Below are 21,685 nucleotides of genomic sequence, written 5' to 3' on the forward strand. Positions count from 1 at the left end.
TTGTCAAACAGTCCATAAAGCACCCAGGACGGCCCTGAGTGAAAGAGGGCCGTAGTAGGGTGCTCCTATAGCGGGCATTAAAATCAGAATGACCGTTAAATGCATTTATGACCATATTTGTGTTTTTGGGTTACCAGATGCACGGTTTCAATCACCAGGTGCACGGCTCTATTTCCTCCTCCAGCACTTGTCAAACAGTCCATAAAGCACCCAGGACGGCCCTGAGTGAAAGAGGGCCGTAGTAGGGTGCTCCTATAGCGGGCATTAAAATCAGAATGACCGTTAAATGCATTTATGACCATATTTGTGTTTTTGGGTTACCGCTTGTATAGCAATCAGTATCCATCGTGAAATTTCAAAGTGTCCATAATGCACTCAGGTCGCCCCCGACAGAGAGAGGGCCGTAGTAGGGTGTTTCCATAGCGGGCATTAATATCAGAATGACCCTTAAATGCATTTAGGACCATATTTGAATTTTTGGGTTACCAGATGCACGTTTTCAATCACCAGGTGCACGGTTTCAATCACCAGGTGCACGGCTCTATTTCCTCCTCCAGCACTTGTCAAACAGTCCATAAAGCACCCAGGACGGCCCTGAGTGAAAGAGGGCCGTAGTAGGGTGCTCCTATAGCGGGCATTAAAATCAGAATGACCGTTAAATGCATTTATGACCATATTTGTGTTTTTGGGTTACCAGATGCACGGTTTCAATCACCAGGTGCACGGCTCTATTTCCTCCTCCAGCACTTGTCAAACAGTCCATAAAGCACCCAGGACGGCCCTGAGTGAAAGAGGGCCGTAGTAGGGTGCTCCTATAGCGGGCATTAAAATCAGAATGACCGTTAAATGCATTTATGACCATATTTGTGTTTTTGGGTTACCGCTTGTATAGCAATCAGTATCCATCGTGAAATTTCAAAGTGTCCATAATGCACTCAGGTCGCCCCCGACAGAGAGAGGGCCGTAGTAGGGTGTTTCCATAGCGGGCATTAATATCAGAATGACCCTTAAATGCATTTAGGACCATATTTGAATTTTTGGTTTACCTGCGTCAATGTTTCTGGAACCGGACTTCGGCAACTCAGGCTTATTGAGAACCTTTTTACTGAAGAATGGGTTCAGTTATTTCATTTTCCCATCTAGTGATGCAAATATTGACTTGTATCTTTGTGTAGACAGGGCTCATCTGTAAAAGAGCCTGGTCTCAGCATGACTCCATGTCAAAGGTAAATAAAATTGCTACAGAATGAGTTGCAAATGCAGTGACACTGAAAGGCAAACTTTCCATTTGAAGTACAAGCAAACACTACAGTTCTTAAGGTTACCATGTTTTGGGAAAAGCAGTTTTGAAGAGAAGCAAAAACATTGGCATTCCCATAGGGGTCAAATTTAAAGCTGAATCCACACTGAGTAGCAAGGCCGGCGTCAGGTTTATGATTTGGTGTGTCATCTGGAAGGGATGAGATGGTGTGAACACAATAGTTGACAAGCAATATCAAGCCATGAATTATGAAAGGAAAGAAGAGAATCATAAGAGGCAAACTCACTGAAGACAGCATCAACATCTTCAAAAAGAGGAGTGACACGCAAACGAATAACGTTACCAGGCATTCAGCGTTGAGGGTCATCTGGAATAGGAAAGGTTAGTTAAAAAAATATTTAAATTCTTGTCAAACGCTTAGTGCTTAAATTTGCAAGGTACAAAATGCATACTTATAGAAGGTGTCTGTTGTGCTTGTATGCCCACAGCTGCCATCAATAGGCAAAACAACCTGTAAGGCATTTGACAAATTATTATGATTAAAAGGAGGAAGAACAACTCAAATGTTTGCGTCGCATAAGACTCTCCTAGGCCTGCTACTACTTACCCTGAGCTAAGGAAAATAATCATTGTAGAACAGATTTGTTCTGATGAAATACACAGCTACAGAACCTGATATTTGACCCAAAGTGTGCAGCCTACAGCCCAGGGGTATGCAACTTTTACCCTATGACAAAGGCTTCCCACACTCAGTCACCTGAACCCCAAAGGCCTGCACATTCTCTTTTTATTCCCCGAGCCCTACAAAGCTGATTCAAATAATCATCCAGCTTTGTTAATCTGAATCAGCTGTGTAGTGTTAGGACAAAAACCTAAATGTAAGGCTACTGTTCAATTTTAGAAGGGTGCTCCGCCCTCACCGCTCGGCTCAGGTTAATAGAACTCCCTCATTAGCAGCACAACAGCCTTTCACAGGTGAAAAGCATAATTACCCAACCGTCTACAATTGTAGCCCAGACAGAGAGAAAGATATTGGCCTCTAATGGCCAAAATGCTGCATTTGCATGCACTTTCACAATTTGAATGTAGTCAACTGGGTGGGACTACCAACTTCATTGGCTGAGCCCTACTGGTGACCCTGTTGAAGTCATGTCCAATCGGGTCATCAGAAGGGCTCAGACAATTGTGAAGAAGAAATGTTACTACTTTAATATGAAGATAGCCTCAATGGCGCTGCCCATGCTGTCACAGACACTATATTGGCACAGATACATAGATGAGTCTTTGATCTTCTTATGGCTTCTTATTATCTTCTTGTCCAGAGGTGCCCAGAGTAAACTGCCTGCTACTCAGTTCCAGAAGCTAAGATATGCATATCATTAGTATATGTGGATAGAACACACTCTGAAGAGTGAGTATAACAGAACACATATGGCAGGCAAAAACCTGAGAAAAAATCCTACCAGGAAGTGGGAAATCTGAGGTTGGTCGTTTTTCAACCCATTCCCTATTGAAGACCCAGTGGGATATTGGTCATGTTGCACTTCCTAGATGTCAACAGGCTTCCACTAGATGCCAACAGTCTTTAGAACCTGTTTGATGCTTCTACTGTGAAGTGAGGGCGAATGAGAGGGGAATGAGTCAGAGGTCTGGCAGAATGCCTTGAGCTCGTGATGCTCGTTCACATGAGGGCGAGCTCTGTTCCATCGCAATTCTACAGACAAAGGAATTCTCCAGTTGGAACATTATTGAAGATTTATTTTAACAACATCCTAAAGATTGATTCTATACATCGTTTGACATGTTTCTACGGACTGTAACGGAACTTTTTGACATTTCGTCTGCTCCTAGTGAACACGCTTCGTGAGATTGGATTTGTTTACAAAACTCGCTAAGAAAAGTAGCTATTTGTCGAACAAAACAAACATTTATTGTGGAACTGGGATTCCTGGGAGTGCATCCTGATGAAGATCATCAAAGGTAAGTGAATATTTATAATGTTTTTTCTGACTTCTGTTGACTGCACAATATGGCGGATATCTTTTTGGCTTGTTTGGGCTCTGAGCGCCGTACCCAGATTATTGCATGGTTTGCTTTTTCCGTAAAGGTTTTTGTAATCTGACACAGCGGTTGCATTAAGCAGAAATATATCTTTAATTCTGTGCATAACAATTTTATTTTCATCAACATTTATTATGAGTATTTCTGTAAATTGATGTGGCTCTCTGCAAAATCACCGGATGTTTTTGGAACTACTGAACATAACGCTCCAACGTATACTGAGATTCTTTTGATATACATTTGATATACATTTGATAACTTTATCGAACAAAACCTACATGTATTGTGTAACATGAAGTCCTATGAGTGTCATCTGATGAAGATCATCAAAGGTTAGTGATTCATTTTATCTCTATTTCAGATTTTTGTGACTCCTCTCTTTCGCCGTAAAGCATATTTGAAATCAGGCACTGTGGTGGGATTAACAAGAAGTGTATCTTTAAAATGGTGTGAAATACTTGTATGTCTGAGGAATTTTAATTATGAGATTTCTGTTCTTTTGAATTTGGCGCCCTGCACTTTCACTGGCTGTTGTCACATCGATCAGCCCTAAGAAGATGTATCTATCTCTATGAGGCAAGACAATTGTCATTCAGGATAAAAAGGTGACTGCACTTCCTGATTTGGCCTTAGCTGTGTTCGAATACTCGCACTAACTGTACTGTTTGTGACATGAATTGAGTATTTAGTATGCTTATTGGTCATAGTATACCTGTATAAATATATCATAGTATACCTGTATACCTCTGGCCCGTCTTTGGACACTGTGTTAACTAACCTTCAGATGAGCTTCAATGCCATACAACTCTCCTTCTGTGGCCTCCAACTGCTCTTAAATGCAAGTAAAACTAAATACATGCTCTTCAACCGATCGCTGCCTGCACCTGTCCGCCCGTTCAGCATCACTACTCTGGACGGTTCTGACTTATAATATGTGGACTACAAATACCTAGGTGTCAGGTTAGACTGTAAACTCTCCTTCCAAACTTACATTAAGCATCTCCGATCCAAAAGCCCCATTTACTACCCACCACTGCAACCTATATGCTCTCGTTGGCTGGCCCTCGCTTCATACTCGTCGCCAAACCCACTGGCTCCAGGTCATCTACAAGTCTCTGCTAGGTAAAGCCCCGTCTTATCTCAGCTCACTGGTCACCATAGCAGCACCCACCCATAGCACACGTTCCAACAGGAGAATCTCACTGGTCACCCCCAAAGCCAATTTTTCCTTTGGCCGCCTTTACTTCCAGTTCTCTGCTGCCAATGACTGGAACAAACTGCAAAAATCACTGAAGCTGGAGACTCAGATCTCCCTCACTAAGCTTTAAGCACCAGCTGTCAGAGCAGCTCACAGATCACTGCACCTGTACATAGCCCATCTGTAAATAGCCCATCCAACTACCTCATCCCCTTGCTGTATTTATTTATTTATTTTGCACCTTTGCACCCCAGTATCTCTACTTGCACATTCATCTTCTGCACATCTACCATTCCAGTGTTTAATTGCTATGTTGTAATTACTTTGCCACCATGGCCTATTTATTGCCTTACCTCCCTTATCCTTTCCTTATTTGCACACACTGTATATAGACTTTTTCTACTGTATTATTGACTGTATGTTTGTTTATTCCATCTGTAACTCTGTTGTATGTGTCGAACTGCTTTGCTTTATCTTGGCCAGGTTGCAGTTGTAAATGAGAGCTTGTTCTCAACTAGCCTAACTGGTTAAATGAAGGTGAAATAAAATAGAAATAAAAAAATACTATGGATATATTTAGTATGCCAAATGTTCCAGGATGTCGTACTAAATTCGCCAAAATATGAGAAATACACGAAGAGGACACTGTTTCCGTACTTTAGGGCCAATAATGCAATTCTTCAGGAAATGGGCGTGGCTTCACATCGTTTCCAGATTTGTTGAAAATGGCGGAAAATATGCAGTCGAAGTACAACTAGAGCGGATACAAATTCATTGCTTTAACTAATTATGACAAATATTAAGAAAATGTTGAGCAATGTAATAAAGTAATTACTTTTTAAATAAGTTAACTTACACGTTATATTGGCTGACAATTTGTTAGCTACACTGGTCTTACGAACCACATAGCGTATCAGTACAGCAGTATGTACCGGTATGTTGTTAGCTAGATACCTAACGTTAGTTGGCTACTTATAGATCAAACTTGACAGTATAATAACTATAGGCTATCTAACTAACTACCCAATGTTTGACGTGATTATTCCCGTCATTCTGAGCTTAGCTAAATGGTATAGTCATTGTGCGTTCTCAATGGACATTTGGGTGCTTTCGTAAATTCGCTCTGGCTGTCTACTCTGCTCTGAATTTACAAACAGACAATCTGACAAAGCTCTGAATTCATGAGCGCATTCTCCTGATTGAATTTAAGAACACACCCGAAGTCGTATAATGTCTAACCAGTCATTTGTTATGCTAGATAGCTAGCAAGAGGTTGCATAGCAACAGAATCACCTTCCGGTAGACAGGTGAAAAGCTAGAACGCGCAATTGAAAGCATACTGTTCGTTTACAGAATACTAAAATGAACTAATAATATATAGTATTCAGTATATACTCATTAAGTATGTAGTATACAGTATGTTAGTGTGGGTATTCGAGCACAGCTCTTGTTTTTCATCAATGCTCATTAAGAAATGCTAGCGGCCATGACTGAAGGCAAACAAGAATGGTCTTGGGGGTGTGGTTTGATGTGGGTGTTTCTTGGATGTGTTTTTACCATTCAATTGCAATAAACAAGTGCAGTAGTGAATACGTAAGGTAAGCCAGCTTTGCTGTAGAAAACAACGTTTTGAAGTTGAGGACTTCTCCCGATGAGCATTGATACCAGAGCACGCTCATTTGGGCTACAGTTTGAATCACAATGTACCAGATGAGTGCGGAATCTGACTTTGGACATTGAATTATTATTATTAAAAAAATGTTGTGTTCGATCAAAAACATTCGGTTTCGGAAGTGAATGTAGTGGTGCGTTTGGTTGGTGGATCTGCACATCTGTACTGAGGTAGGCTGTGCAGGTAGCCCAGATGAGAGTACGTCTGAGATGGATGAAGGTGAAAGGATCAGTGATGAGTCTACCTACAAGACTGTACACATTTTTTGGTGGAAAATGTTCGGAAAAGGAGACGGGGGTGGTTTTGCCACAGATGGGGACATAGATGGAAGGGGAGAATCTAGAAGAACAAACAGGCAGGGAGAAGAGGTACAGGAGAACAAAGTAGTAGTGTTTTTTTTTATCTGAGACAACCAGTAAAATGTTACATCTGATAAAGTTGTCAGATGTACAGTTACTTTCGAAAGTTTTGAGCTTATGCAGCCACCGTTTGTGGTAGATGGTGGCAGATTGTGGTAAATTGCGTCTTGGCTGACACTTAAATAACGTGCCATAGAATTATGCGGAACCACGCAAGATGTGCTGCAGGATGCCGCAACATTTAAGCTTATAGGGTTCCAAAAAAGGACTGCAAAAACATACGAAATAGGTTGTTCCAACCTGTAAACGAACAGTATGCTTTCAGTCGCGTGTACTAGCTCTTCACCTGTCAACCGGAAGTTGATGATGTTGCTATGCAACCTCTTGCTAGATAGTTAGCATAACAAATTACTAGTTAGACATTTTACGACTTCAGGTGTATTCTTCAATTCAATCTGGAGAACCAGATGGGCATGGTTTGCATATTTAGGGCTATTCCATTGGTTCTACTGTGCTCGGCAAGCTCAATTAAGTGTAACAAATACAGAACCCAGGTCTGATGGCTACCTGTCTTTTGCTCCCCCACCTCCAAGAGTGTTTCTCTAACGGAATGATGACTGCGCTGGCGATGAAGGTGGAGTCTGCTCCCGGTCTGAACCACCTACAGTGATGATCGCTTAGCCTGCTTCCACTTCACTGTGAACTCCTGTGGCACCACCAGGAAGGTAAAATGACTATTATCCTGAGGTGATGGGTACTGTGTATTTATGGACTGTTTGCTTCTGTAGGCTGTAATAAGCAATTCCCCTCTACTACAAAGTTTATCAACAATTCATGCTGTATGAGTGCATTACGCATCACAATTGTAGCTATTAGCTGTTATAGGGTGTTTTTTTTCCTTCACCAATTGCTCAATACTTTGTATACAGGGAAAATGTGCCTCTACTATCAGTGTGTCCACTCCACTGCTTGAAGTTTCCCCTATTGAAGTTGCATGTTTCCCCTATTGAAGTTGCATACTCTTTTAAGGTTAAAGGTTTCCTGCTACTATGTGGTCAACATCACTCGCACATTGGCCTTCCTGACCAGGCCGCTTGACAACGAGCCTTTTGCAGAGACTGGGACGGGTCAACTAATGTTCAGAATGAGACTCGTTCAGGGTAAGCGTGCACAAATTCAGAATTTCAACTTGACCCCTAGCCTCTAAAAGAATCTTGGAAGGTCTCCTTTACAAAACCATTCCCAAAAATGTAAACCTTGTGATATATTACTCTTGCGTTCTGAGATATACAGGTGTGGCTATGTAGTAACGGTGAGGAGCTGATTTGGGAATTTGTCAGAGGTCTCTGGGGGGGTAGTGTTGGCTATAAATGGCTTGTGTTCATCGGTGCACAACAGGATATTATAAACAAGCTTTTCTTAATGGACAAGTTCAGATGTTGCCCACTGAACACGACCCCCGGTTGTCTTGTTCTGTGTTCCAGACGCCTCGTATAACACGTTCCACCAGGAGGAGGACTATCCAGTGGTGAGGTACCTGAGACAGCCTCTGCACTTTGAGGTGGAGCTGACCAGGTCCTCTGACCCCAAGGTAGCGCTGGTGCTTGACCACTGCTGGGCCACCCTCAACGAGGACCGTGACTCCCGACCCCGGTGGAATCTCATCATTAATGGGTAACATGTTGTTTTTGGGCCTAAACAAGTGTTATTCCACAGGTGTGGTTCCTGAGTAATTAGCAACCTATCATGCTTGGCAGGCCATTTACTTTGGCTACCGTGGCTATGCCCCCATCCATATGTCATGAGTGGTCACAATGGTTTGAGCCATGTGCGGTCTGTCACCAGATCTCCACCCAATATAACACTTATGGGAGAGTCTGGCGCGTACGATCACATGCTTGTTATCACTGACTGGTCCCTGCAGCGTACCATTGGAACATGTAAATCTAGTTTAGAAAATATGGCAGCCATGTTTGTCAAGCAAGAACTCCCTAATCCCAGAATGCCGTTCACTGTGCCCATTTCCTGAGGTCTTAACTTAGTTTGGCCACTTCAGCATGTGACAAATCTGTGTACTTGTTACGGCGTACACATGACAAGTAGTTTACAGTTAACTAATCAAAAAGCCAATACAACCTTAGCACGAAAGCTAAACAGAGTTGCAAGATATAGCTCAATCCATTTTGGGAGGTGAAGTCCTTGGGGGAAGGTATTATGGAGAGGATGATGCAGGAAATATTAATAAGATGGGGATTTATCAACAATAAATGGCGGGGCAGACAGTTTTTCTAAGCTAAATATCCCTGGAAAGGGGGTCTGATCTGGCAACCCTGAGGTACCATAGTTTACACTCTGATGCCGTGTTCAAATCAACTAACGAATTCAGTGCATTCAAGACAATGGGGGTACTCCAGTTGAGATCACCATTAGTCTGACAGACGCGTACGTGATAACCTGACTGCATTGTATGGCGTTAGCATTAGCTCATATTCAGTACCACCTTCAAAAGTGTTTTACACACGTGTCCATTACAATCTAGGCAAGAATCAGAAAGCATGAATAAAATGCTAAGTACATTATACTTACGGTACACTACAGTAGAAACGACAGCACGTTACACAGAAAATAAGGCACTTTGATCAGAATGCACGCATGTCCACAGTTATTTGTAAGGAACACAATAAATGTTCAAGGACTGTATACTTGATCTGTGGAAGTGCTTGGGCTTTCTTTTGAAGGAAAGTTTGTCCGGCTCATTAAATTCTCAAATGGAAATGATCTGCAACAGTGAAATGGGCTACATTTGTGAATGAATGAGGCAAAATTAGAAGTTGAAACGGCCTATAGAAAATTAGCAGGTAGTGTGCCTTGGTCTGAGGTCAGCGCGGGTTAAATGTCCACATGTTGGAACGGTGAGTGCATTCTGACATCACGCGCATAAAATCAACTCCTACTGGGGCGACTGTTGAAGATATTTGGAACTCGCGTGTGAAAAGGTTAATGTTGGCGTTACCTACACCTTTTTACTCAATGTTATCCTTTTGGTTGGCTAGAGTTCAGTGTTGTGCCAAACTGATGGTCAGTCAAATGGAAATCAAGAGCGGCTGGCAAGCTTGGCTTGCCTTTCCGATTGGTTTCAAACAACTGCTCTTAACACTGACTGAATAGTTGTTGGTTTTTTGTTGAATTCAGGCACAAGTGACTGTCCTAGAGGAATGCGCTAATTGGGAGTTGCTAAACATGAACAAATACCACGGTCAAGTGTAGCAGCATCTTGCTAACCTTATTTAGCTAGCTAATGTTCATGTAAAATCCCTTTTGCCTGATACCCCCCCCCCCCCAAAAAAATCCCCCTATTCTTCGTTAACATTTCCCCCGTCGACCGTTTGTCTCTGCTTCTGCAGGTTTTCGCTCTCAAAAGTACACCTTTTTAATAGAAATATAACACGATTAGATGTTCTATGTCCATGACAATGTTTAAAACCCTAGCAGGGAACCACTTTTGAGGTCTGGGAAAAACGGAAGACATGTCGATTTTGGGGTGTTGTTACCCTTTATAAAGGCAAGTGTGCGCCAGGAAGAGACCTTTATTTGGTTAAGCGGTGTTGCTGTAGCGCTCATGGCACCAAACAGATGGAAGGAAACTGAATCAGGTACGGAATATTTGGACTCATTTAGATTTGTAATGTAATGTAATTTTTACCCCAATTTCGTGGTATCCAATAGGTAGTTACAATCTTTGCCCATCGCTGCAACTCCCGTAAAGACTCTGGAGAGGCGAAGGTCGAGAGCCGTGCGTCCTCCGAAACACAACCCAGCCAAGCTGCACTGCTTCTTGACACAATGCCCGCTTAACCTGGAAGCACCAATGTGTCGGAGGAAACACCATACACCTGGTGACCGTGTCCGTGCATTGCACCCCGCCCACCACAGGAGGTCGCTAGTTGGCGATGGGAGAAGAACATCCCTCCCGGCCAAACATCCCGGCTAAGCTTTGGCTTTTTAACTTTCAAACCCACATGTGTGCCTGGACTTGGATTGTCCTATGCCACATAGCACTTACTTGTGTTTATAATTTTTCCTTTTTGTTTTCAATTACTATTCCCCTCCAAGAGAACCTGTGGTTGTTTTGGAATACCTAAAATCTGCAATTCAATCCATGACACCCTTTAGCATAGATGCTGTAGACAGACGACAATGTGGCTTTTAAAGTCAATTTCAATTTGTATTCGTGGTAAATGCTGCAGATGTTGACTCAAGACCAAATTACCTTTAAAAGCTGCATTGTTGGCGATCTAGTGCTATAGCGAGCCATGGTTGAATCCCGGCCTTAACTGTTATGTTGAAGCAAGCTACTTTACAGGAGGAACTTCCCACCTGACTTCCTGTGAAGGGTCCACAGCCAGTTTACTGACGGCAATCAAGAAACGGTCAGTGAGGTCTTTCTTCCCCGACAGGAGACAAGCCGTCCCCATGACCTCAGCCAGTCTCTCCAGGTGCTGAGCAGTGCAGCTCCTCACCGCAGCGTTACGGTGGCTGAGGAAGGAAAAACAGAGCACATCAGTTATATGTCATAGAGATACATGAGTTAGGAGATGAATGATAATGGATTGTATTGATGAAGTCTCATCGATGGATCAAAATGTTCGGTAAGACTTTATATTAAGGTCCCTTAATACCAGTAAAGAGTTTACTTCCCATTTATTAATCATTATTCCTACATTTGTAAATGTCAATAAGAAATCTATAAATAGTTATTTACACATTTAGAAACGCTATTTTAAATGATTTGTTCATGAGGTTTTTGATCATAGTATGATCACAATATGTAAATGATTAATAATGTACTACTAATGTACTATAAACCAGTTATAAAGGAGTTACTGTCAAGGCATTTGTTAATGGTTGATTAATGGTTTGACTCACCATTTATATACATATTTATAAATGTATTTATAAATGTCACAAATGGTGTATTTATTAATGAGTGCATTTATGAATGTGAGTACATGTACTTACGAATACCTCAGTGCCTCACTAATAGCCCCTAATCTAAAGTGTTCACTATATATACTTTATAAATGTTTATAAATGACTTGTTACTCCCCAAACGCCAGCACACATCAGTAGACAGTACCTCTCCACCAATGGCTAAAAATAATCTAAATAACGCAATGGTAAAATAAGAAGTACACAACACAAGGAAGTATAAGACATAACAAAAAAATGTGATTCCATTCAAATGTGACATCTAGCGTTGGGGTGAGTTGCTGCCGGAAGTGTTGTGGAATAACCTAGCATGCTGATGAAAAAGGCAGTTAATTAAAAACTAGCAGTATTTCAATCTTCTCAATTTCGAGATTTGGATAATGGGACAATTTGTGGAAGTCCGGATCTACCCCTTAGTGAGTGTTAATTGACCCCTCTCCCTCTCCCTCTTTACCTCAGCCCACCGACCAGCAGGGCATTCATGACACGTGTAGGGGTGCAGCTCTGCACCATGTGACCCAGGGCAAAGTTGGCGCCCTGCCGGATGAAGGCGTTGGCCTCGCTGGCTTTGTGCAGCAGCACGCGTGCCGTCCCCTCCACCTCACTGTCCATGGCCCTCTGGAGGTGCACGTACATGTCACCCAGTGTGGCCATGGCAGCACAAGACACTGCAGAGCGCAGGTTCTTCACCTGAATCATAATAACATGCACAGGACCAGCTATTAATGTTGAGCAGTACAACCCACAAACATCAGAAACATGACACAATAATTTGACGTGTTCTCCAAATGTAGCAGATTTGTGCAGATGAATGAATAGGGCAGTGAATGAATACAGCTACCTCATTTATAATGGCAAGGCAGATATCATGGAGTTTAGGCATCAGTATGTCCATGTGGTTCTGAGCCATCACACGGAGAGAGGTCAAGCCCTCGATCTTCTTCTCCCTGCAAATCAGTGAAAGAAACGTAAGCATTTTCCACAACATTTTCCAAAAACATTAAAATGATGTTCATCAATTAGGACTCTGGTCTCTTAAATTCAGAAGTTTCTATGCTCTGTAGCTCAAATCTACATTTCCAAGGACACTACACTGTGCTTCCTTTAGCCTAGCTCCATTGGTCTTGTCTAGGGTGAATGCTCACCAGTCATCAGAGGGAGAGTGGAGCAGCTTGAAGGTCTTAGTCAGGGCCTGCTCTGGGTTGGACAGGGGCTGCAATCTGGCCTGGTTCTTTATTTGGCCCTTTGGCTCACTGGCTGCCTTATTGTCTATGGGTTGACAGCAGACATCTTATTTATGTATTTACTCATTTCCATATCTGTTTGTAGCTTTTAACACTAGTTCATTATGATATCATTTTAAATTTAGCACATATATTTTTGGTGCTCTCCCTGCTCAGAAGCAGGGTCCAATTAACCTTGAGTAAAGGTTATCTCACTGTGAAACAGGCAAATCAAGTGTGGCCCTGGGCTAAAGCCATTTGTGTCTCTTCCCTTCCTACTGTTTTTCTATCAATCTACCTAGCTTCATCTCCCTGTCTAATTTACATTAGTGTGAGTACATGAGAGGGACTGACCTGAGCCGGTGGCAGCCTTTGGCAGGCTAAGGAACCTTATAGGCCGAGGCTGTTTGCTCCTGGGCTTGGTAGGAGGGGGAGCAGGCCTGGGTGGGCTGTCACGCAACTTGACCGGGGTCCCAACATCCAAGTAGTCACGGAGCTCCGCAGGGGTGTTCATATCCACTGAGCTCAGGCTTCCCAGAGAGCTGGTGGCTATTTCCCCCATGGACATGGCCGAGCCCAAACTCCTCCTGCCCATGGCCTTCACCTCATGTACCACCTTTGGTGTAGACCAGAAAACAATGCTCCCATCATAGAAATACATATAGAACTAGTATATACATAAACTAATACAGAGAGATCCTGTATTCTAGGATCTATTATATCATGCTGTCAAAAAGAGAGTATCCTTTCTAACTTGTACCCCCACACACTTACTCGGTACTGTATTTAGCCTCGTTATTGTTGTCATTGTGTTACTTTAATTATTATTTTTTTTTTACTTTATTATTTATTTGGTAAATACTTTCTTAACTCTTCTTGAACTGCACTGTTGGTTTCACGGTAAGGTCTACACTTGTTGTGTTCGGCACATGTGACAAATAAAGTTTGATTTGATTTTAAGACATGGAACCACTATCTGTTTTGGCAATTTATCAGTCCAAGTATAATTCTGAACTGCAAATGTTCACATTTACAATAAATTCAAAGTCCATCCTACCTTCCAGGCCTCCTCCTTCAGGTGAGGCTCGATGTCCCTCACCTCCTCCATCAGGTCAATGGGTCCGTTGTTGTCAGCACAGCCCTGATCCGACTGGACTTTCAGGGCTTTGACTCCCTGCCTGCCCTTCTTCTTCTTGCCCCTCTTGGAGGGAGCTCCAGTGGGAGGGACGGGAACAGGCCACACGCTACTGCTGCTGAATGACTTATTTACCTGGATGGACTCCAGAGAGTGAGATCCGGGGCGAACTTGGGCTCCGTCCACCCCCACCACGTTCTTCAGTGGGGCCAGAGCTATGTGCTCAAGCCTTCGTGGCAAAGGCCTCGGTGGAGCTTTCGGCCGCGGAATGCACTGAATAGAGGGGACGAAGAGGTGCGCGAAGGTGCTGCCAACCCCGATGAGAGCAGTCCGGACATAATTCTCATGGATAGCACTTATCTTTCTTTGCTTTGCTTCCATGGTCTCTCTCTCAGCTCTCTGCATCTGCAGAAGTCTGGCATCACTGATGAAGCCACGATGGCCCTCTGGGACTGGGTAGCTCTCCTGATAGCCCTGGATCACAATGGTACAGTATGAAATGTATAGCAGATGTGAAGTAGGCAAAATAGTTTCCACAGTGTGTCATAAAAAACCTTTAAGCTAAAGATTTTATGGATGTAGGCCTACTGTATGTCTATGAAACCACAAAATAAACAGTGATATTTTTGGGAAAACATTTGAAAAACTGATGAGCCTTACAAAACTTGAAAACTTGTCCTGGTCATTCTGTTGGTTTAAAGCCATGTTTTGCTTCCTCAGGTTTTCGATGAGACTCTTCATCTGTGAGTTCTCTTTTTGGAGTTTGTCAAACTCACTTGATTTTCTCCCTCGATAAGCCATTGATGATAAATATTAACACTCTCAAAATAAGAACTTAACCTATCTCTGTGAGAGATCTATCAAGAAATGAGTGGAAATTAAATGTTGCTTGTCAGATGGAACCAGCAATGTTATTAAATTTGAATTTTACCTTTATTTTACTAGGCAAGTCAGTTAAGAACAAATTCTTATTTTCAATGACGGCCTAGGAACAGTGGGTTAACTGCCTGTTCAGGGGAAGAACGACAGATTTGTACCTTGTCAGCTCGGGGATTTGAACTTGCAACCATTTATCATGGCAAGGCTTCCGTTACATTGTGATGTCATAATGGGGGTCTGTTGACAGTGCTGAGCACATCAGCACATGGTGAACATCAATGAAAGCTTTTTGATTCCCATATAAAATCATGAATGTGGTGAATTTGTAAATACTATATATATATATATATATATATATATATATATATATAAACTCAGCAAAAAAATAAACGTCCCTTTTTTAGGACCCTGTCTTTCAAAGATAATTCCTAAAAATCCAAGTAACTTCACAGATCTTCATTGTAAAGGGTTTAAACACTGTTTCCCATGTTTCCCAGGCACAATCCCTACATCAGTGCTCAGACTTTCCGCAATAAACAGAGAGGCTGAACTGAGGGCTTGTAGGCCTGTTGTAAGGCAGGTCCTCATTAGACATCACCGGCAACAGCCGTGTTTAAACCCTTTACAATGAAGATCTGTGAAGTTACTTGGATTTTTAGGAATTATCTTTGAAAGACAGGGTCCTAAAAAAGGGAAACTAAAACAAGAAGCTCCCACGCTGAGGTCTGTCCAACGCTGGTCCGACCAAGCTGACTCCACACTCCAAGACTGCTTCCATCACGTGGACTGGGAGATGTTTCGTATTGCGTCAGCCAACAACATTGACGAATACGCTGATTCGGTGTGCGAGTTCATTAGAACGTGCGTTGAAGATGTCGTTCCCATAGCAACGATTAAAACATTCCCCAACCAGAAACCGTGGATTGATGGCAGCATTCGTGTGGAACTGAAGGCGCGAACCACTGCTTTTAATCAGGGCAAGGTGTCTGGTAACATGACTGAATACAAACAGTGCAGCTATTCCCTCCGCAAGGCTATCAAACAAGCTAAGCGCTAGTACAGAGACAAAGTAGAATCTCAATTCAACGGCTCAGACACAAGAGGCATGTGGCAGGGTCTACAGTCAATCACGGACTACAGGAAGAAACCCAGCCCAGTCACGGACCAGGATGTCTTGCTCCCAGGCAGACTAAACAACTTTTTTGCCCGCTTTGAGGACAATACAGTGCCACTGACACGGCCTGCAACGAAAACATGCGGTCTCTCCTTCACTGCAGCCGAAGTGAGTAAGACATTTAAACGTGTTAACCCTCGCAAGGCTGCAGGCCCAGACGGCATCCCCAGCCGCGCCCTCAGAGCATGCGCAGACCAGCTGGCCGGTGTGTTTACGGACATATTCAACCAATCCCTATACCAGTCTGCTGTTCCCACATGCTTCAAGAGGGCCACCATTGTTCCTGTTCCCAAGAAAGCTAAGGTAACCGAGCTAAACGACTACCGCCCCGTAGCACTCACATCCGTCATCATGAAGTGCTTTGAGAGACTAGTCAAGGACCATATCACCTCCACCCTACCTGACACCCTTGACCCACTCCAATTTGCTTACCGCCCAAATAGGTCCACAGACGATGCAATCTCAACCACTCTGCACACTGCCCTAACCCATCTGGACAAGAGGAATACCTATGTGAGAATGCTGTTCATCGACTACAGCTCGGCATTCAACACCATAGTACCCTCCAAGCTCGTCATCAAGCTCGAGACCCTGGGTCTCGACCCCGCCCTGTGCAACTGGGTACTGGACTTCCTGACGGGCCGCCCCCAGGTGGTGAGGGTGGGCAACAACATCTCCTCCCCGCTGATCCTCAACACTGGGGCCCCACAAGGGTGCGTTCTGAGCCCTCTCCTGTACTCCCTGTTCACCCACGACTGCGTGGCCACGCACGCCTCCAACTCAATCATCAAGTTTGCGGACGACACAACAGTGGTAGGCTTGATTACCAACAACGACGAGACGGCCTACAGGGAGGAGGTGAGGGCCCTCGGAGTGTGGTGTCAGGAAAATAACCTCACACTCAACGTCAACAAAACTAAGGAGATGATTGTGGACTTCAGGAAACAGCAGAGGGAACACCCCCCCATCCACATCGATGGAACAGTAGTGGAGAGGGTAGCAAGTTTTAAGTTCCTCGGCATACACATCACAGACAAACTGAATTGGTCCACTCACACAGACAGCATCGTGAAGAAGGCGCAGCAGCGCCTCTTCAACCTCAGGAGGCTGAAGAAATTCGGCTTGTCACCAAAAGCACTCACAAACTTCTACAGATGCACAATCGAGAGCATCCTGGCGGGCTGTATCACCGCCTGGTATGGCAACTGCACCGCCCTCAACCGTAAGGCTCTCCAGAGGGTAGTGAGGTCTGCACAACGCATCACCGGGGGCAAACTACCTGCCCTCCAGGACACCTACACCACCCGATGCTACAGGAAGGCCATAAAGATCATCAAGGACATCAACCACCCGAGCCACTGCCTGTTCACCCCGCTGTCATCCAGAAGGCGAGGTCAGTACAGGTGCATCAAAGCTGGGACCGAGAGACTGAAAAACAGCTTCTATCTCAAGGCCATCAGACTGTTAAACAGCCACCACTAACATTGAGTGGCTACTGCCAACACACTGTCAATGCCACTGACTCTACTCCAGCCACTTTAATCATGGGAATTGACGGGAAATGATGTAAATATATCGCTAGCCACTTTAAACAATGCTACCTTATATAATGTTACTTACCCTACATTATTCATCTCATATGCATACGTAGATACTGTACTCTATATCATCGACTGCATCCTTATGTAATACATGTATTACTAGCCACTTTAACTATGCCACTTGGTTTACATACTCATCTCATATGTATATACTGTACTCGATATCATCTACTGTATCTTGCCTATGCTGCTCTGTACCATCACTCATTCATATATCCTTATGTACATATTCTTTATCCCCTTACACTCTGTATAAGACAGTAGTTTTTTGGGGGAATTGTTAGTTAGATTACTTGTTCGTTATTACTGCATTGTCGGAACTAGAAGCACAAGCATTTCGCTACACTCGCAATAACATCTGCTAACCATGTGTATGTGACAAATAAATTTGATTTGATTTGACCTATGGGCACAAACCCACCGTTGCTGGACCAGACAGGACTGCCAAAAAGTGCTCTTCACTGACGAGTCGCGGTTTTGTCTCACCAGGGGTGATGGTCAGATTTACATTTATCGTTGAAGGAATGAGCGTTACACTGAGGCCTGTACTCTGGAGCGAGATCGATTTGGAGGTGGAGGGTCCGTCATGGTCTGGCGCAGAGTATCACAGCATCATCGGACTAAGCTTGTTGTCATTGCAGGCAGTCTCAACGCTGTGTATTACAGGGAAGACATCCTCCTCTCTCATATGGTACACTTCCTGCAGGCTCATCCTGACATAACCCTCTAGCATGACAATACCACCAGCCATACTGTTAGGATCACCACTTTATTTTAAGAATGTGAAATGTCAGAATAATAGGAGAGTGATTTATTTCAGCTTGTATTTCTTTCATCACATTCCCAGTGGGTCAGAAGTTTACCTACACTCAATTAGTATTTGGTAGCATTGCCTTTGAATTGTTTAACTTGTGTCAAACTTTATGGGTAGCCTTCCAAAAGCTTCCCACAATAAGTTGTGTGAATTTTGTCCCATTCCTCCTGACGGAGCTGGTGTAACTGAGTCAGATTCCGTTTCCTATCGCTTCAACAGTGTCAACAGTCTTCAGACATAGTTCCAGGCTTTTATTTTGAAAAATGAGCCAGAAACATAACATTGCATCAAGTGGTCACATGAGTTTTGCTCGAGCAACAGATTTTGGACAGCTATTGCTTTTCCCTCTCCTACTGTGAAAGATATTTGCGGTTGATATATTATCGATCATAATTTTAAAAACAACCTGAGGATTGATTATAAAAAACGTTTGACATGTTTCTGTGGACATTATGGAAACTATTTGGAATTTGTCCGCGTTGTCGTGACCGCTCTTTCCTGTGAATTTCTGAACATAACACGCCAAACAAACAGAGGGATTTTGGATATAAAAATAATGTTTATGGAACAAAAGGAACATTTGTTGTGTAACTGGGAGTCTCGTGAGAACATCCGAAGATCATCAAAGGTAAACAATAAATTGAATTGCTTTTCTAATTTTCGTGACCGAGCTACTTGATGCTAAGTGTACTTAATGTTTTGTCGAGCGATCGATACATTTACACACGCTTGGATTGCTTTCGCTGTAAAGCATAATTTCAAAATCTGACACGACAGGTGGATTAACAAAAGGCTAAACTGTGTTTTCTTATATTGCACTTGTGATTTCATGAATATAAATATTTTTAATAATATTTATTGAATGTAGCGCTATGCTATTCAGCGGTTGTTGATGACACTTATCCCGTTAACAGGATTGCAGCCATAACAAGTTAATCCCTTCTCTTAACATGTATGGCACCAAAACATAATCAAGCAGCTGACCAATTACACAAGACTTTAGTTCGAAGTTAACTGAAATTAATCAACAACTGGATACATTTCTTTCTTTCTAAAGTGAAACTATCCTCCGCATTGGAGTATCTCTACAAGTATAAGTTTAACCAGTATTTCAGTTGTTTTACCGTCCCATGAAGAAGTGTGGCAGGCCTGTGAGGAAGGATCCTACAGCCATGAGGAAACAGCCCATAGCAATGAGCCTGGGCCGGTGCAGCTTCGCCCCAAAATGGCTGACCACAGCCAGGAACAGCAGGTTACCTGCAAGAAACCACAACACTACAGAAGTCAGGAATTGCAAATTATAAACACTGTTTTTTTCCAACTAAAAATGACATATCAGTTTGGATACTAGGTTGCAACAACACAGCATCAAATACAACAATGTTAGGGGTTTGACAGTAGAGTCATGGACAAACGCCAGTCAATCAATTAATAGGAACAACTATAAAACTGGACAGTATTGAGAGCAGACTCTGATTGAACCACATTTTTTTTTTTATCATACTGTAGTCTGTATCTGGTTTTTACTACATGAATTCTCAAGCAACTCAATGTTATTGTTGAAACCCATCTCAAAGCTGCTGTCTATGAGTCCAATGAGAGAGCTGGACAGGTCAAAGTGTCTCTCTGAGTGATGGCACTATTCATGTAGGTCCCTGACAGAGCTTTGGTGAAGGAGGTGAACTACAGGGCCACGATGAACTGCTGACAAACACAAGAGAGAGAACATTCGTGTGTGTTTGTCCGTGTGTATGTGCATGCGTGGATGCGTGTGCAGACAGAGTACATGTGTAGCTGAGGTGGCCTGCAATAGTAAAAAGAACGGACACAAGTTTAAGTCTGCAAAGTTCTGCCGCTTTCTTTATTTTGAAGAATATTTTTTTTCTCTTGTTCAATTGTCTATTTTCTTGTTAGTACTTTGAAAATATTCACATCAAACAAGTGCACACTTTAAATTAAACAACATAAATGCACTTTACCTAAAGCAGAATTAAAAAAATTTCCACAAATAACCCTGTCTTAGTGTACGGTTTCACATGAAAACCACAATGTATTTCACAATCATACAATAGAAACACCTATATATGAAACCATAAATAACTGAATGTTTCTCTATATACCTCTACCTCTATAGAAAAGTGACAACATTACATTCAGCTTTAAGATGGTGGCACCTCCAGAAAATCGTCTCTCTCTCACTGTATGCACTAAAAGTCCACCAGACTGAGCGTGCTCGGCTAGTTTACCAGCTAGTGAGCACAATTTTACACAAAACAACCAATAACATGTAAAACCAACTCAGAAATCCCTAACAAATGGATTCTTGATAAAAAATCTCCTAGACAAAATCCAGTACAAGTCAGCTACTCAGTAAACATAGTCTTTGTGACTCGTAAATGTTTTTTTTTACCTCAGCTAGCATCAAGCTAACATACACTCTCACTCAATGTAAATCACCTTCTTCTCTCACTCAGTTCGACACAAAGCCAAAACAAAACCTTTCCTAACGTGATAATATCTTGACAAAGTTGTTAAATAGCATGTTATTACATATTGTGTATATATTTGAACGTTTGAAGTGCTGTTACATACCTGTAATAGTAAAAGAACTGACACAGTTTACCTCTGTAAAGTTCTGGTCCTTATTCTGCAGATGGTGAGCGCTTGACCAGAACTTAATGTTTCTCCTGCTACAACAGTGCAACAGCGCCATCTATTGGCCTGATGGACTGCTGACGATAAAGTATGTAGAAAATCCCATTAAGATTCATTAAGACAAATACAGAAACAATTAGGGGGGATAAATAATAAATGTGTGTCTGTTTTTAGTGACTTTGTTTTCAACCCATTACACATGCACAATCATACATGTGCATTTAAAACATTATTAAGATCCTTGAGTGTGGAACTGCAGGGCGTTTACGCAAAAAACACATGAATTTCACATGAACACGGGAAGTGTACCAAAAACATGTTTTAATGTAATCTTATGTGAAGATAATGTGATAACATGTAAAGCAACATGTGATTACATGAAACTACACATGTGAAAATGTGATCACGTTGTGTTCCAAAATGTAATTTGTGCTCACATAAAATGTAAGTTGAAATCATGTGGTTTTTCTGTCAGGGCAGGAATATAAGATGCATTTTGATGTTACATGATCTTGAAAATGCAATGTTCTTTGAGGTTCTTCCATGTTCCTTTCCATGTATTTTCCATTTTACTTTCCCTCAGTCCTTTTCACTTTCCTTGTCAAAACAAGCTCTGTCCCCGTCAAGACTTATTGAGCTTCTGATGGATTTTAAACCATTCAAC

At 42.5% G+C, this 21,685-nt stretch overlaps 1 protein-coding gene across 10 annotated transcripts in view; it reads right to left on the bottom strand.

The window, feature by feature from the left end:
• Positions 1 to 1,658: 1,658 nt before the first annotated feature.
• Positions 1,659 to 21,685, bottom strand: part of LOC116365980 (TOG array regulator of axonemal microtubules protein 2-like) — a 40,423-nt gene continuing 20,396 nt past the window's right edge. For 6 of the 10 annotated variants that reach the window (XM_031818304.1, XM_031818301.1, XM_031818303.1 and 3 more), the window contains 8 exons: positions 19,491 to 19,623; positions 13,821 to 14,372; positions 13,118 to 13,379; positions 12,686 to 12,809; positions 12,382 to 12,487; positions 11,995 to 12,230; positions 10,929 to 11,087; positions 1,659 to 1,772 (listed from right to left, as the gene is read on the bottom strand). In XM_031818304.1, coding sequence (XP_031674164.1) covers positions 1,679 to 1,772; positions 10,929 to 11,087; positions 11,995 to 12,230; positions 12,382 to 12,487; positions 12,686 to 12,809; positions 13,118 to 13,379; positions 13,821 to 14,303 — 1,464 coding nt within the window. In that variant the 5' untranslated portion in view covers positions 14,304 to 14,372; positions 19,491 to 19,623 and the 3' untranslated portion in view covers positions 1,659 to 1,678. Of the gene's footprint in view, positions 1,773 to 1,868; positions 2,371 to 10,928; positions 11,088 to 11,994; positions 12,231 to 12,381; positions 12,488 to 12,685; positions 12,810 to 13,117; positions 13,380 to 13,820; positions 14,373 to 19,490; positions 19,624 to 19,870; positions 19,961 to 20,958; positions 21,042 to 21,685 lie in introns of those variants that run through there. The other 4 variants (XM_031818308.1, XM_031818306.1, XM_031818307.1 and 1 more) reach the window with 4 other exon arrangements.

Source organism: Oncorhynchus kisutch, unplaced genomic scaffold (genome assembly GCF_002021735.2).
Source record: "Oncorhynchus kisutch isolate 150728-3 unplaced genomic scaffold, Okis_V2 scaffold1329, whole genome shotgun sequence".
Classification (NCBI taxonomy): Eukaryota; Metazoa; Chordata; class Actinopteri; order Salmoniformes; family Salmonidae; genus Oncorhynchus; species Oncorhynchus kisutch.